Below are 13,525 nucleotides of genomic sequence, written 5' to 3'. Positions count from 1 at the left end.
CTGAGTCTGGATGCAAGCCTGTGTGGAAATACATGTTGCCTGGCTGTGCTGGACTATAGAGGGACCCGAACTATCCAGCAACTCCTAAGGGGGTAGTGCTGCAACTGTTTAAACCTAAAGCTGACCATACATGGTGCAAATTTTGCCTGGTTCCTGATGAGCTGGCTGTAATTTGCTTGGTGGGTGGCCCTGTCGACATCTGTCCGGCTAATATGTCTGTTCTTTATTTAGATACTTTAGATACTTTATGGTAGGATTTATGACACTATTGTCCCAGCAAACCCCCCCCCCCCCCTCAACATTTTGTTTTGGTGCCCCTGAGTAGAGGGCAGGTTTCATATTCTAGTAGCCCCAAAATGTTACGTCCAATATTTATAAAATCCATATGGTACACCCAAACACAGTGATACATAAAACAAAGATAAAAAGCTATTCAGCTTACATTTTACTGAAGAATGTTGTGTCTTTCTAGCAGTTGTCATTTAAGAGAAGGAATGTAGCTAGGATGATATGGGATCTCCATCCTGCAGATTAGTCATGGATGCAGCTTCAGTGAAATCTATCAAATCATTTTCTGTTGATCAGTGGCCTCAGTTTAACGGAAGAAGGAACATTGAAGATTGGTTGATTTTGGTTACCATAGGCAGGGGCGGACTGACAACTCATGGGGCCCCCGGGCAATAGGGGATCATGGGGCCCCTGTGTCCTTACCCAAACTCAAAAAAGCCTATGAAAAGGGTACCAGGGGCATCTCTTGGGGCCCCCTACTGACCCTGGACCCTCGGGCAGTGCTTGAGTTTCCAAATGGTCAGTCCACCCCTGACCATAGGACAACGTTTCATGGTAACATGGCAGCACTTTCCAGTTTGTAGTAAAAACCTACATCTTGGAAGCAGTCTTTAACATACGAAAGCTGTTTTTCACACAACAGTCTCTTGTAACAATTATACATACTCTCTTGTATTGTGCCAGCTGTCTCTTCTAATAGTCAAATGCAATATTACAGCTCTCCTATAATCAGGTGGCTCTCTTGTATTATGTAATATAGTAAAGGTAAAAACTGGTTTCTGGTGGTTTTGCAGGTACAAACTCTCTAGCCAGGTTGAAAGAGGGTATCAGAATTGGGTCACAAGTACAGGGCAGATATGGGTCTACAGAAAAAGACCCCAGCAGGGCTCTGCAGCAGTGAACCATCAAGGACCATAACTTGTATTTGAAATAAACGTACATGGCCACACAAACTTGGCTTTTTAATGCATAGGCCACGTATAAAAACAAGTCTAATATCTGATAATGTGATTACATGGTAAGAAGGAACATGGGTGCATAATTGAGCTCCAGTTTTATAAGCTGATTTTGTCTTTATCTGAATAAAAGATTTAGTGCTAGGATGTGGGGGCCTGTCCTGCATGAGACCAGCACTGAATCCTGCTAAACGGGTCTTATCAGACCAATGCAAAGCTTAACCATTCACTGGCATCCAGAACAGTAGCAGAAACCCAGGGAGAGAAGCACTGTCTGAAATATAGTCACCATTAAAGCACATGTATTCTTAGGATCTTTTCTCAACGAGCTAAATCCTTTAGCACCTGAGCATTTCTGCACATGTTTTTGTGCCTAAGTCTCCACATGACAATGCTCAGCAATAGGAATCCCATTCTTTTCATTACAGGCCATTCATGTCTGCCGCTCGAAGCTTGAAAGGGTACAGGGGCTTTATTTGGAGCTGTGTTATGTGTGTTTTTTGGCACCAAAAGGCTAGCACCTATAAACAGGTGATACAAGCATTTTCATGTATTTTTACACATGGTTTTTGTATCTGCACAACTGTTCTCCTGTACTCTCATCCTCCTGTTCTCCCACCCAGGAACTTGCATACACATGCAAAAATTCTTGCAAAACATTTTAAAAAAAGATCCATATACGTGTGCAAACTGCTTAAAAAAAGCCTGTATAAGCACCAACATAAGCGCTTGATAGCTGTGAATACAAGCTTAACCTCCTCGGCGGTATGATTCTTTCCGATTTTTTTATGCTAAAAGCGGTACCATTTTTTTGCATGGAAATATGTAGTTTTTTATTGTAGGCTGTAATTTTTAGGAATAACTCACTGAAATCTGTCTGAACAAGAGTCTATGAAACATATGACAAAATTTGAAACACGAAATCATACATTATAATTTAATAAATAATCATAAAAAATAATAATATAATAATAATAAATTTAATTCAATAATATAATCAAACCAAAAACACTGAAATTTGAAATACAGAGGCAAATTCGCACATCGCTGAGCAAAGTCGCAAAATCGTTTTCAGTGTCTGATGACGAATTTCCCCACGAATCATTATCACTCAATTCTGCAAGTGGTTCTGATTTACTATCGCTGTTCTAAAACCGCTTGTGACGTAAAGGGACTTTTCTAAGTTTCCAGGCAGAAAGAACATTCAAAATGCAGGCAGGGCACAGGACAAAGCAGTGGGGACAAAATGTATGTGAAATGCATTGAAACAGCAATGACAGCAAAAATTACATTTTTTTAAAAATTCAAATTTCCCGCTGGTTCCGGCGCCCGTACGTCCCGACGTCAACGGAACACAGAAGCCGGATGCCGGCATCGGCCGGAGGAGATGGCCGGGGACACTGGAGGGGACACATCGCGGGAGCGAAGGACAAGGTAAGTGCTGCAGGGACCCCCAGAGCAACGACGCATGGTAAGCCCGAGTGTAGCTCGGGGTTACCGCTTTTGGTATAGAAATTTTACCCCGAGCTACACTCGGGAACTCCGCTAAGGAGGTTAAAGTGGAACTTTAGATAGTATATAAAAATGGGCAAATAGGCAGGATTTTTGATGCAGAAGAGACATCTTTGTCTCTTCTGCATTAAAAGTACCTACCTGCTTGTCCACCCCAGTAGACATTTGACTGTGCTTAAGCCAACAGGAGTGATGTCATCCCCGCCCAGCCAATGAAATCAGCCAGTGTTCGATACCTGGAAGGCGGCTGCTCAAAGTTGTCAGCAGCCAGCAGAGAGCTCCAGGGCTGGCCATAGATGAGTCAGTTTTTTTGTTCAATCAATTGAAAACTGACCTAATTCCCCAACAACACTTTCAAGGTAGTTGAAGGATTGAACCTCCCCTCCCCCTCCCTCGCTCTGTCTGTATTCTGCCAGAGGGGAGATTTTTCCACCATCAGAATACAGTGATCCCTCGTTTTTCGCTGTTAATGGGGACCAGAACCTTCCGCGAAAGCTGAAAAACCGCGAAGTAGTATTTGCCCCTAGGAATTTTTGTGTATGCGGGTACTGTACAAGAATGTTTTAAATATGTAAACAGTATTCATACTTTACTCATTTAAGACAAAAATTACAACAGTACTGTACAGTATACATATTTACTTAAACGTGTCAGTGCTAATTACAATAGGGTTAATTACAAAACCTTATACAGTAATAAACATTAATCAACATTGCTTTCTGAGAGAGGCGAAGAGTCTTGTGTTGGTGGCGGAGGAGAGGCTCTCACTTGACTCGGAGACTCAACAAGGGAAGATACAAGGGAGATACAACAAGGGAAGATGCTAAGTGAGGCTGCAATGATGCACAGACAATCAACTCACAGGGATAAATCCACTCGTACTCTTATTGGTCGATGTCACACCGGAAACCAATCACGCGCCTTTATGAAAGCCCGTGGTATGTACAGTACTCTGAGTCAACTCATCTCTTTGGTCGACATGCAGGGATCCTTCTCTCTCGCGCATCAACATGAAACAACGCTCCTTTCCACAATGTGGCTGCTGACCCGCGAAGTACTGAAGCCGCAAAACATGAAGCGCGAAGTGGCGAGGGAACACTGTACACAGATCAGCCCTGCAGTCTATAGCTAGCAATGCTGATCAAGCAGCTTTTTTCCAACAGGGTGGTTGTACAGAAGTTAGTCGGTAGATCAACCACAGTGGCAATACATGGATCAAAATTCATCTGGTCCCTGTTGAAATGGCCAAATTTGCTTTAGGGTAAATTTTAAAACCCCCACAAATGCTACTATTTCACTTGTGATTATGGGGAATGTAGCAGAAACAGAAAGTATGGTTCTATATATTAAGATTCCATTTTTTTACTAAAACATTCAAATGAACAAAACCTTGTTCATTGTCTTGAAGGGTAACTAGAAAAAAAGATTAGTGTTCACGTTGCCCACAGCAGCCAATTACTTTCCAGGTTTGGTAAAGCCTGAAAAAATACAACTGTATTCCCAATTATATTATGGCACAAAGAACAATGAATAGATTTATCCTCAGTCCCTTAGTCCTTTATTGTTTATTGGCTTCAATTTAAAGAGACCCTGTCACTTTGTCCATCTAAAGCAAATTGACATGTTCTCTCACTGACTCCCACCAGCTCATACTGAACTCTGCCACACTCCAGTTCTCGGAACATACCTGTGTTTTCATTTACGGGAAGTCAACAGTCAGGACCTAATACTGTCGTTGAAGGAAGGGGGAGAAGTGATTAACCCTGTGTAAGCTCCGACACCATCCGAACCAACACAGGGTTAGGCCTCCTGCCTCCTATGGATGAAACGAGCAGCAGTAGAGCATGGAAATGGTGGGTATGAGTTGGTGTAGGGTAGTTCTCTCATTAGAACTTGTGACCTTGCCCTGAATGGCCAAAGTGATGGAGCCTCAATGATAAAGAAAACATCAATAGTCTGAAATCATCCTTTATTTTTCTAACTGTTCTAAACTGATGAACGTTGAATAGTATTTACTGCGATAACTTAAATTGAAAGTAAGCAGGTGAGGACCATTGCACATACCCCCACATTTTGCAATGATTGGGTTAAATTCATCATGAATGAGTAGAATATGCTAGCCCCTTGCTGACACATATTAGAAGAACTAGCAGTCAATCATGGTGGTTTAGTTTCAGCTGTATGCCATTGTTTTCCCCCAGGAAAATGGGGGCAGAGGTGTCTTGTCCTGCTCCCCTTTCCTCCTCCATAGACACAAATATGGATGCTGAGACAATCCAAGTGTGCAATATAAGAATGGAAAAAACCTTCATACAGTCACAATGTGTCTGTACCTAGGATGATTTAATTGTTCATGGAAAGTCTAAATCTTGATAAGATATTTTCCCCACCCCCACCCTTTTGCTCAAAGTTGATGTCTGGCACCCCAACCCTCATCATTTCTCAGCAAAGAGGGCACCCTACGTGACTTAATAGAGAAGTATGGGGTGGATGCAGCATCTGTCCCCCGCTGGCGGTAAGGGTGAGAACTCAGCGATTACATGACCGCTGATCACTGAGTTTTCACATATGCTCCCAGCAGAGAGCAGGACCGTCAGTCATTGCTCTCTTCTGCCCTCTTCCCCCCCCCCCCAGCACTCACTGGAGCACTCGGCTGTGGAGGAGGAGGGAATGGCTGGCTAAGACTCTCAGTGGCTCGCGGAGAGGCTGAGCCAGGTGCTGCTCCAAACTCTGGGGTAGATCCCAACTTTAAAGTCAGGATCTTTCCCCAGTCTGCACCAGCTGAGGGATGTCATTGTGGCCAGTGTGAGGAGCCCAGTCATCCAGCACACACCTAGGCGGCTCAGTTGACCCAACTTGTCAACCTGATCACACTGTAGAAATAGGAAGCGATAGCCCTGTGTGGAGGTGCAGCGTAGTACTGCGTCAGTGAACAGAGTCCTGGTGTAAAAAAACTTGAAACTTGTATTGAGCAAAATGCTAATGATACAAATACCCTAATGGGAGAGCGCCGCTTAAGCAAACAGCTCACAGTTCAATGCAGTCAAAGACATGGCTGAGGAGAGGTTCCAACAGCATCTGTTTCAGAGTTAGAAGTGTGGCCTGGCCCGTCCGGTCTCAACTGGGGAGGCTTCTCTCCAGGTTTGAGAGTCCCTAGCCTGTCCCTTCTCTTCTGGGACCTTTCCCTACACTAGTTTCTTTTCTTATCAAACAGGGTCTCTCTCCCTACATTAGCCACTCACAAAAATGTGTGCTAAAACTTTGGGGCAGGGACTGATATAGACCCTGTTGACCCAAGATAGCCACCAAGGTCACATGCCTGCAGTGTAGCGAACTGGGACGCTGCTCCATTGACCCAAGAAACCATAGAGAAGCTATGTTTTATTTGACTTTTTCTCCAGGTCGAGTGCCACCTACAGTGGAGAAAACAGACTGCACTTGCCTACAGCCCAGTCACCGCACACCACCCCTGGTCCGAGTGGTTAGCAGGTGAAAGGAACTAAAACCCAAACCATGCCCCCAACAACATGTTTTTCCTGCCCCCCTGGGCTTAATCATGGAGGACTCATCTTGTCAACCTGATCAGTTATAACTATGAAGGAGCCAGTGGCTACATAAAGAAGTGCCCCAACAATAAAGCTTAAGTACTTGCTTTTTTTTTTTGTTCTTCGTTATGTCTGGAAAGCAGCTTTAATGTCTATGGTCAGCTTTACTGCACACCGCTGTTCGCTTTGCACTGCTTTAATAAAGAAGACTGGCTTATTTTGAGTTAAGAAGAAGCAGCGCCTGGATACTTCCTAATCAGCATTATACCTGGTGATCCTGCCAGTCACAGCTCCTTACACGGAGAGCTAGGACCTGAGGCTGTACCTGCCTGTGCCCAGCACTCGCCTGGCATGTGATAGGATTTCCAATGTCACCCTGGCACTGGTCCCTGGCACACTTTGCGCCCTCCACCCCACGACAGATGGCCTTTTCACCCTGGCTGAAACCCAAGGCTTGTTATGGGGAGGCCGTTCCATTTCCTCCTTTCAGTAAATCTCACAGCCTGTGTTGAAAATACTCCAGGTGGGGGGGGGGGGGAACTATTCATAATCCCATTTATGAAATGGGTGTTGAAATCATGGGTGCTAGGAACTCAAACAGACAAAATTGGATTGGAGCAAAATGAAGAATCCTATAGCAACCACCAAGAAATAACCTTTACTTTTAGTAAACACGCTACACCAATGAAAGAGCAAAGCTAATATACACTAGTGGCTGCACTGTGGGGTTGATTTACTAAAGGCAAATAGACTGTGCACTTTGCAAAATGCAGTTGCTGCAGAACTTAGTAAATGAGGTAAAGCTTCACTTTGCAAAGAATACCCAATCACATGCAAGAAAAGTGAAAATAAAAATGCATTTTGTTTGCACATGATTGGATGATGGAAGTCAGCAGAGCTTCAACTCATTTACTAAACAACTGCTCTTGTAGAGTGCAAGTGCACTTTGCAGAGTGCACAGTCTATTTGCCTATAGTAAATCAGTAAAGCATTTAGTAAATCACTGTATATCATCACCACTCTTAACACTTTAGTATTAAACTGAAAGCATTTTTCATTTTATAATATATTCAGAAGAAAGTACAACTTTTTTTTGTTCCATTTTTAGTCATGTAAATATAACCTATCTATTAAGTTAATTAAATTGATTGTTACATTTATTACTTTAAAAACCACTTGAGCTCCGGAGGATTTTACCCCCTTCATGATCAGGCCGGTTTTTTTTTTGCTGTTCAGCACCGCACAGTTCAACTGGTAATTGCGCAGTCATGCAATGCCATACACAAACAAAATTTATATAATTTTTTTTCACACAAATAGAGCTTTCTTGGTGGCTGGTGGTATTTGGTCACCACTATTTTTTTTTTTTTCAATATAAACAAAAAGAGACCCAACATTTTGACAAAAAAAACCCCAATATTTTCTAATTTCTGTTATAAAACATTGCAAATCAAAAATATGTAAAACAATCAAATTTCAAAATATAATTTTCTTCATGTCTTTGGTGAAAAAAAAGTCCCAGTAAGTGTATATTGATTGGTTTGCATGAAAGTTATAGCATCTACAAACTATGGTATAGATACTGGAAATTTTAATAATTTATTTTTTTTATACTAGTAATGGCAGTGATCAGCGACTTATAGTGGGACTGCGATAGTGCGGCAGGCAATCTGGCACTAACTGACGCTGGGGGAAACTGACTAACTGTCACTGACATTTCCAGTGACACTAATACAGTGATCAATGCTAATAATATACAAAGTCCAGGGGCGGACTGACCATTCGGGCACAGCCTGAGGGCCCTGGGTCAGTAGGGGGCCCCATGAAATGCCCCTGGTACCTTTCATAGGCTTTTGGGGTGTGGTTTGAGTGTGGGCAAGGACACGGGGGCCCCATGATCCCCTATTGCCCGGGGGCCCCATGAGTTGTCAGTCTGCCCTTGACACTGTCACTGTACTAATGACCCTGCTGGCAAGGGGTTAAAATCTAGAGCGACCAAGGGGTTAAATGTGTGCCTAACAACGTTTAGTGTGTGTACTGTGTGCTGTTTTACTAACCAATGTGCTGGTTTTTATCCCCTGCTTTGCAGGGGAAAAAAAAAGGTGTGTTGCTGCTGTCTCAAGAGAGCTCTGTGTTGTTTACCAACACAGAACTCTCTCTTGTCATTCCCTTAGCCCACGGGTGTCAAACTAGTGGCCCTCCAGCTGTTGCGAAACTACAAGTCCCATGAGGCATTGCAAGATGGACAGTTACAAGCATGACTTCCAAAGGCAGAGGCATGATGGGACTTGTAGTTTTGCAAGAGCAGGAGGGCCGCCTGTTTGACACCCCTGCCTTAGCCGATTAGCGGGTTCCAGCCATAAATCATTGGCCAATACCTACTGATCGGCTTGTGCTGTAGCGAATGACAGCACAGTCCTGTGATAAAAGCTGTAACATACACGTACATGATTGTGCCTGTGCAAGCCGACCTGCCACAGTAAATGCGCTATGGGGAGTCAGTGAGCGGTTAATATTATATTTTATATACATAGCACATTTTGCAGAAAGCAGGTGACATAGGCTAGTCTTGTACCATAGGTAGCTGGCTTACTGCTGTGCAGTAAATCCAGACCTGAATAGCAGATTTATTTAGCTTATACAAACAGCTGAATGATTCAGCTGGAGAACTGAGAGAGTCTGTTGAGTTGAAATGCTGCATCTAGATCTCAGTATGTAGAAGCAGTCAGCAAGTGCAAAGATGGTGCTGGGCTTTCTTAGGGTGGCCATGCACACTACAATCTGATTGTGCAATCCATGTAAAATCTCCTTTGATGTCGTTGAAAACCCTTACATATACCAAGTGAAGTGACTAACATCAGGTGGTATACAGAGATAAAACAAATCCTCTAACATGAGTTGTAACTCTTTATCTGCAGCCATCCTTTCTCTACAGTCTTTCAAAACCCACACTTTACACAGCAACTCTTAACTCTGAAAAGCTGGGGGTGTGAATCCGATGTCTCACACTGCAGAGCGCAGTGAGGAGAGCTCTGAGCCCTAATTGGAGGGAAGGGACACGCCCACCCCCTTGCAATACACGGGAACATGCAACTGTAGCTGTTATTCACAGGCTGTGTGCTGGAGCTCCCCTCCCTGTCACCAATTATCTCATAGAGTTGGGAAAAGCTGTCAGAAGTGACTCATGCAGATAACAGAAAGGGGCAGCAGAGAGAATGCACACTCAGTCGTTTGCATAGAGACAAGCACACACTATAGAGCAGTGGTTCTTAACCTTGTTGGAGGTACTGAACCCCACCAGTTTCATATGCGTATTCACCGAACCCTTCTTAATTGGAAAAATAAAATATGATTTTTAAAATTCAATACATAGGTATATATTTAGGTATATATTTATACATAGGTGCACAAAATGAACAAAACCGTTAAGAACAAAACCATTAAAACATGATTTTCACACAAAAACATAATAATGAATATTTACTGCACGAATCATATGAGTCGGGTGTGGGTCTTCACCTCCGCCGAACCCGCGAGACTGACTCACCGAACCCCTGGGGTTCGATCGAACCCAGGTTAAGAACCACTGCTATAGAGGGATGTGCTTTGTTCATATTTCATGTCTGAGGTTTACAACCACTTTAAATTGACCAAAACTATGTAATATGAAGGAAACTCTTAACAATCCCTTCAATTTGCATCTAATCAGGCAAGCCCTTATACTTCATACTCCATAGTTGTTTGTACATCTTAAGCTGCATTCACACTATAGCGTTTCGTGAACATGTGCAAAATTGAACAATTGTGTGCACATTTAAGAAATGCACAAAAAAATGCATGCCATACTTGTGGTGCCATTCATAGTTATGAGCAGGGGCGGACTGACAACTCATGGGGCCCCTGGGCTATAGGAGATCATGGGGCCCCTGTGTCCTTGCCCAAACTCAAAAAAGCCTATGAAAAAGGTACCAGGGGCATCTCATGGGGCCCCCTACTGACCCCGGGCCCTCGGGCACTACCCGAGTTTCCAAATGGTCAGTCCGCCCCTGGTTATGCCACCTCAAATGTATCAAGCAGACATGCAATTTTTATGAGAAAGAAAAGTGTGACATGTGCGGCAAACCACGCAGTTGAAAAACATGTAAAGCTCGAAGCTCAAAAACAACATTTTCTAACAAAAATATCAGTCTAGATGTCACACCATTTCATCAAATTCAATCTATACTGAGCTCATAAAATTGCTCACCACCCCGATGCCCCTCCCCTGACTTCTGTGTTGAGATCAATGGCACAACCATCCATCTGTTTCCGCATGCCAAGGTGTTGGGCATCATCTTGGACTCTGAACTCTCCTCTTCCAATTAATTTCCAGATCTTGCCTCCTCAACCTCCATAATATCCCCAAAAATACGCACCTTCTTAAGCAACACCACCACAAAGCTTCCAATTCACTCCCTGATGATCTCTTGCCTCGACTATTGTAACTCCCTCTTCGTTGGCTTACCTCTACATAGACTAACCCCCCCTTTAGTATATCATGAATGCTGCTGCCAGACTCATCCACCTTACCAACATCTCTGCCAATCCCTCCACTGGCTTCCAGTCACCCAACAAATAAAATTCTAAATACTAACAACAACCTACAAGGCCATCCACAACTCTGCACCCAGCTACATCACTAACCTAGTCTCTAAACACAAACCAAACCCCTCCCAAGATGTCCTGCTCTGTAGCTCCCTTGTCACCTCCTCCCATGCTCCCCTCCAGGACTTCTCCAGAGTTTCTCACATCCTCTGGAACTCTTTATTCAATCTGGATTACTTGACCCTTCATTTTAGATTTGTAAGCTTCAACGAGCAGGACCCTCTGATACCTCTTGTATTGAAACGTATTGTAACTAATCTGTCTCCATGTTGTAAAGCGCTGCTCAAACTGTTGGCACTATATAAATGCTGTATAATAGCAATAATGAACTACTGTGTCAAATTTGTTGCACATAAGACAGCCCAATAAATAGTGTGCAAAAACATGCCCATGAACAATAACTGGCATTGCGTGTCATAGTGCGAATGGGGCCTTAAGTGGACTGTAGAACCAGATTGCATAGTATATGGTCAGCCTATGACAAATCAGCAATACACTGCATATGCTAAAGCATGGAATAAATCTGTAATTAAAAAAAAAAAAAGATGTTATAAAATAATAATAATGATAAAATATAAGTTATAAACTTAAAAATCATCAAATAAAACTGACCAATAAACACTAAAATTAAAGGCAGAAATTAAATTGAATTGCAGTGCAATATTTAACTTCTTTTTTTTTCCCTTAACTTTCAGATTGTGAGCAGTACTGCAAGCCTCCAAAAGGAAACTATAAAATCAACTTGAAGAAATATTGCAAGAAAGATTATGGTGAGTTTATGGGCATTTGTCAAACAGCAGGCCAGGGGTGTGACTGCAGGACATACCAAAAAATATTTGGAGGGGACAGAAAGGGATTTGACTTACCAAGCACATGATTTACACAACTTATTCACATATTGGAAACCCATTAAAAATCTGTTCAAAAATCTCAAACTTTACAAGCACTTCCTACAATCTAAGCCTAAAAGACCAGTCATTTTTTCAAAATGAATCAATGTTTCAAAGTGTTGGTGCCGCTGTGAAATTTGACCATACAATAGTAGAATTTAGTTAGAAAATGTTCAGATTAAGAAAATTCATTTGATTTTCTAATCAATATCGGGGTCAAAATAACATTTGTTCTCATCACGGGAAAATTCAAAGAAGCAAGATGGAAATATTTTCTTGATCGAACAAATTTCTAACAGTGAATGTGTATTTTTTTTCGTTCAGGAAAGTCCATTTGCTCCAAAATTGAATGTGAAAACCAAATATTTTTTGAAGTACTTCGAACAACATTCATCATCTCATCACATGCACTGATGAATATTTTCAAATAAACGTTCATATGGAAAATCTATTCATGTATGGCCAGCTAAAGGTGTCACTGAGCCCACATCATAAAACACTATCAATAAATGCTGTATTACATGCTGCTCATACTCACTCATTCACTATGGGATTCGTTTTCTGTATTCCCTGCTGTTCTCTATCTCCCAGTTCCGTCCATGTTCTCAATGCAGCTGATAAGAGATAAAGGTGGACACCGCTCAACTGACCCCAGGAATCAGACCCATGGATGGTTTGGTTTGGCCTCAGCCACTGCTCTGGTCACACTTGACCGGTGGGTGGGGCAAAACACGTTAGAGAGCGTGGCCAGAGCAGTAGCTGAGGCCAAGCCAAACCATCCAAGTGTCTGACTCCTAGGGTCAAGCGTTGTCCACCTTTATCTCCCATCAGCTATACTGGAAATTGCTCTGGGGCTCCCTTTCCTTGCCAGTGGGGTGATTCTTATCTTACTATTCAGCTTGGAGTGGCACCACAAGACACTCTCATGTCCTCAATGCAGTTGGGGATTCTGAAGAGCAGTGTTGGCAGTTACTGCACATTCTCAGTTTTTAGTGAGTTTCAATAATGAGCATTTTCTGTCCATCACATCTGAACAGCCCATGTGACTATAGAATCACACATGTGAGGATATACACAGTAAATGACAGGTAACTCCCTAACTCCTCCTCCATGCCCACTAACCAGCTAAACACAATGGGGGGGGGGGGGAGATATTACATCTTGATTGACGGAGGCTTCACCTCCCTGTTATTCTAAGACACAAGCTGAAGGGGTGTAACGCAGCCTGTGACTGGCAGAAATCCTTCCATACTGTATTATTGCCAAAAAATTATAAAGAGTTGATTTCAAATATATATTTGTTTGATGATTTCAAAAAGTTTATTGATTTTTTTTTTTAACATGTGAGCAGTAGCAAAGAACTAGAAGCTCCTCCTGCCACTATTTCTCTGCAGACAGGCTAGTTACATTTAAAAATGCATTCATGATTAAGGACAAATTCAATCCTAAGCGAATCATAAACACTCATTTCCGCTCATGTTTCCAAATGCTCTAAGAAAGCTGTGTTTTGTCACACTCAAAAAATGCAGAAACGCATTGGTTCAAAAATGCATCAAAGTCAGCTCTAAAAAATGGCACAGGATCTACTTTGGTGTGTTTTTGGAGTGAAGAGTAGCTCATTCAAGTGAATGGTGCTGCCCCAAGAATGCACAATGTGGGATCATCGCTAGATGTGAACAGAGCCTTATGA

General features: G+C 42.6%; 1 protein-coding gene across 2 annotated transcripts in view; it reads left to right on the top strand.

The window, feature by feature from the left end:
• The window catches only part of NTN3 (netrin 3), a 184,920-nt gene that overhangs the window by 152,476 nt on the left and 18,919 nt on the right, over positions 1–13,525 (top strand). For both annotated transcript variants that reach the window (XM_089683022.1, XM_089683015.1), the window contains one exon: positions 11,641–11,715. In XM_089683022.1, the coding sequence (XP_089539148.1) occupies positions 11,641–11,715 (75 nt within the window). The remainder of the gene's footprint in view (positions 1–11,640; positions 11,716–13,525) is intronic.

This window comes from Staurois parvus, unplaced genomic scaffold, assembly GCF_062004578.1.
Source record: "Staurois parvus isolate SC_StPar_1 unplaced genomic scaffold, SC_StPar_1.0 ptg000018l, whole genome shotgun sequence".
Lineage (NCBI taxonomy): Eukaryota > Metazoa > Chordata > Amphibia > Anura > Ranidae > Staurois > Staurois parvus.
Note: the sequence above shows the minus strand (reverse complement) of the source record. Positions and strands in the feature narration are given on the sequence as shown.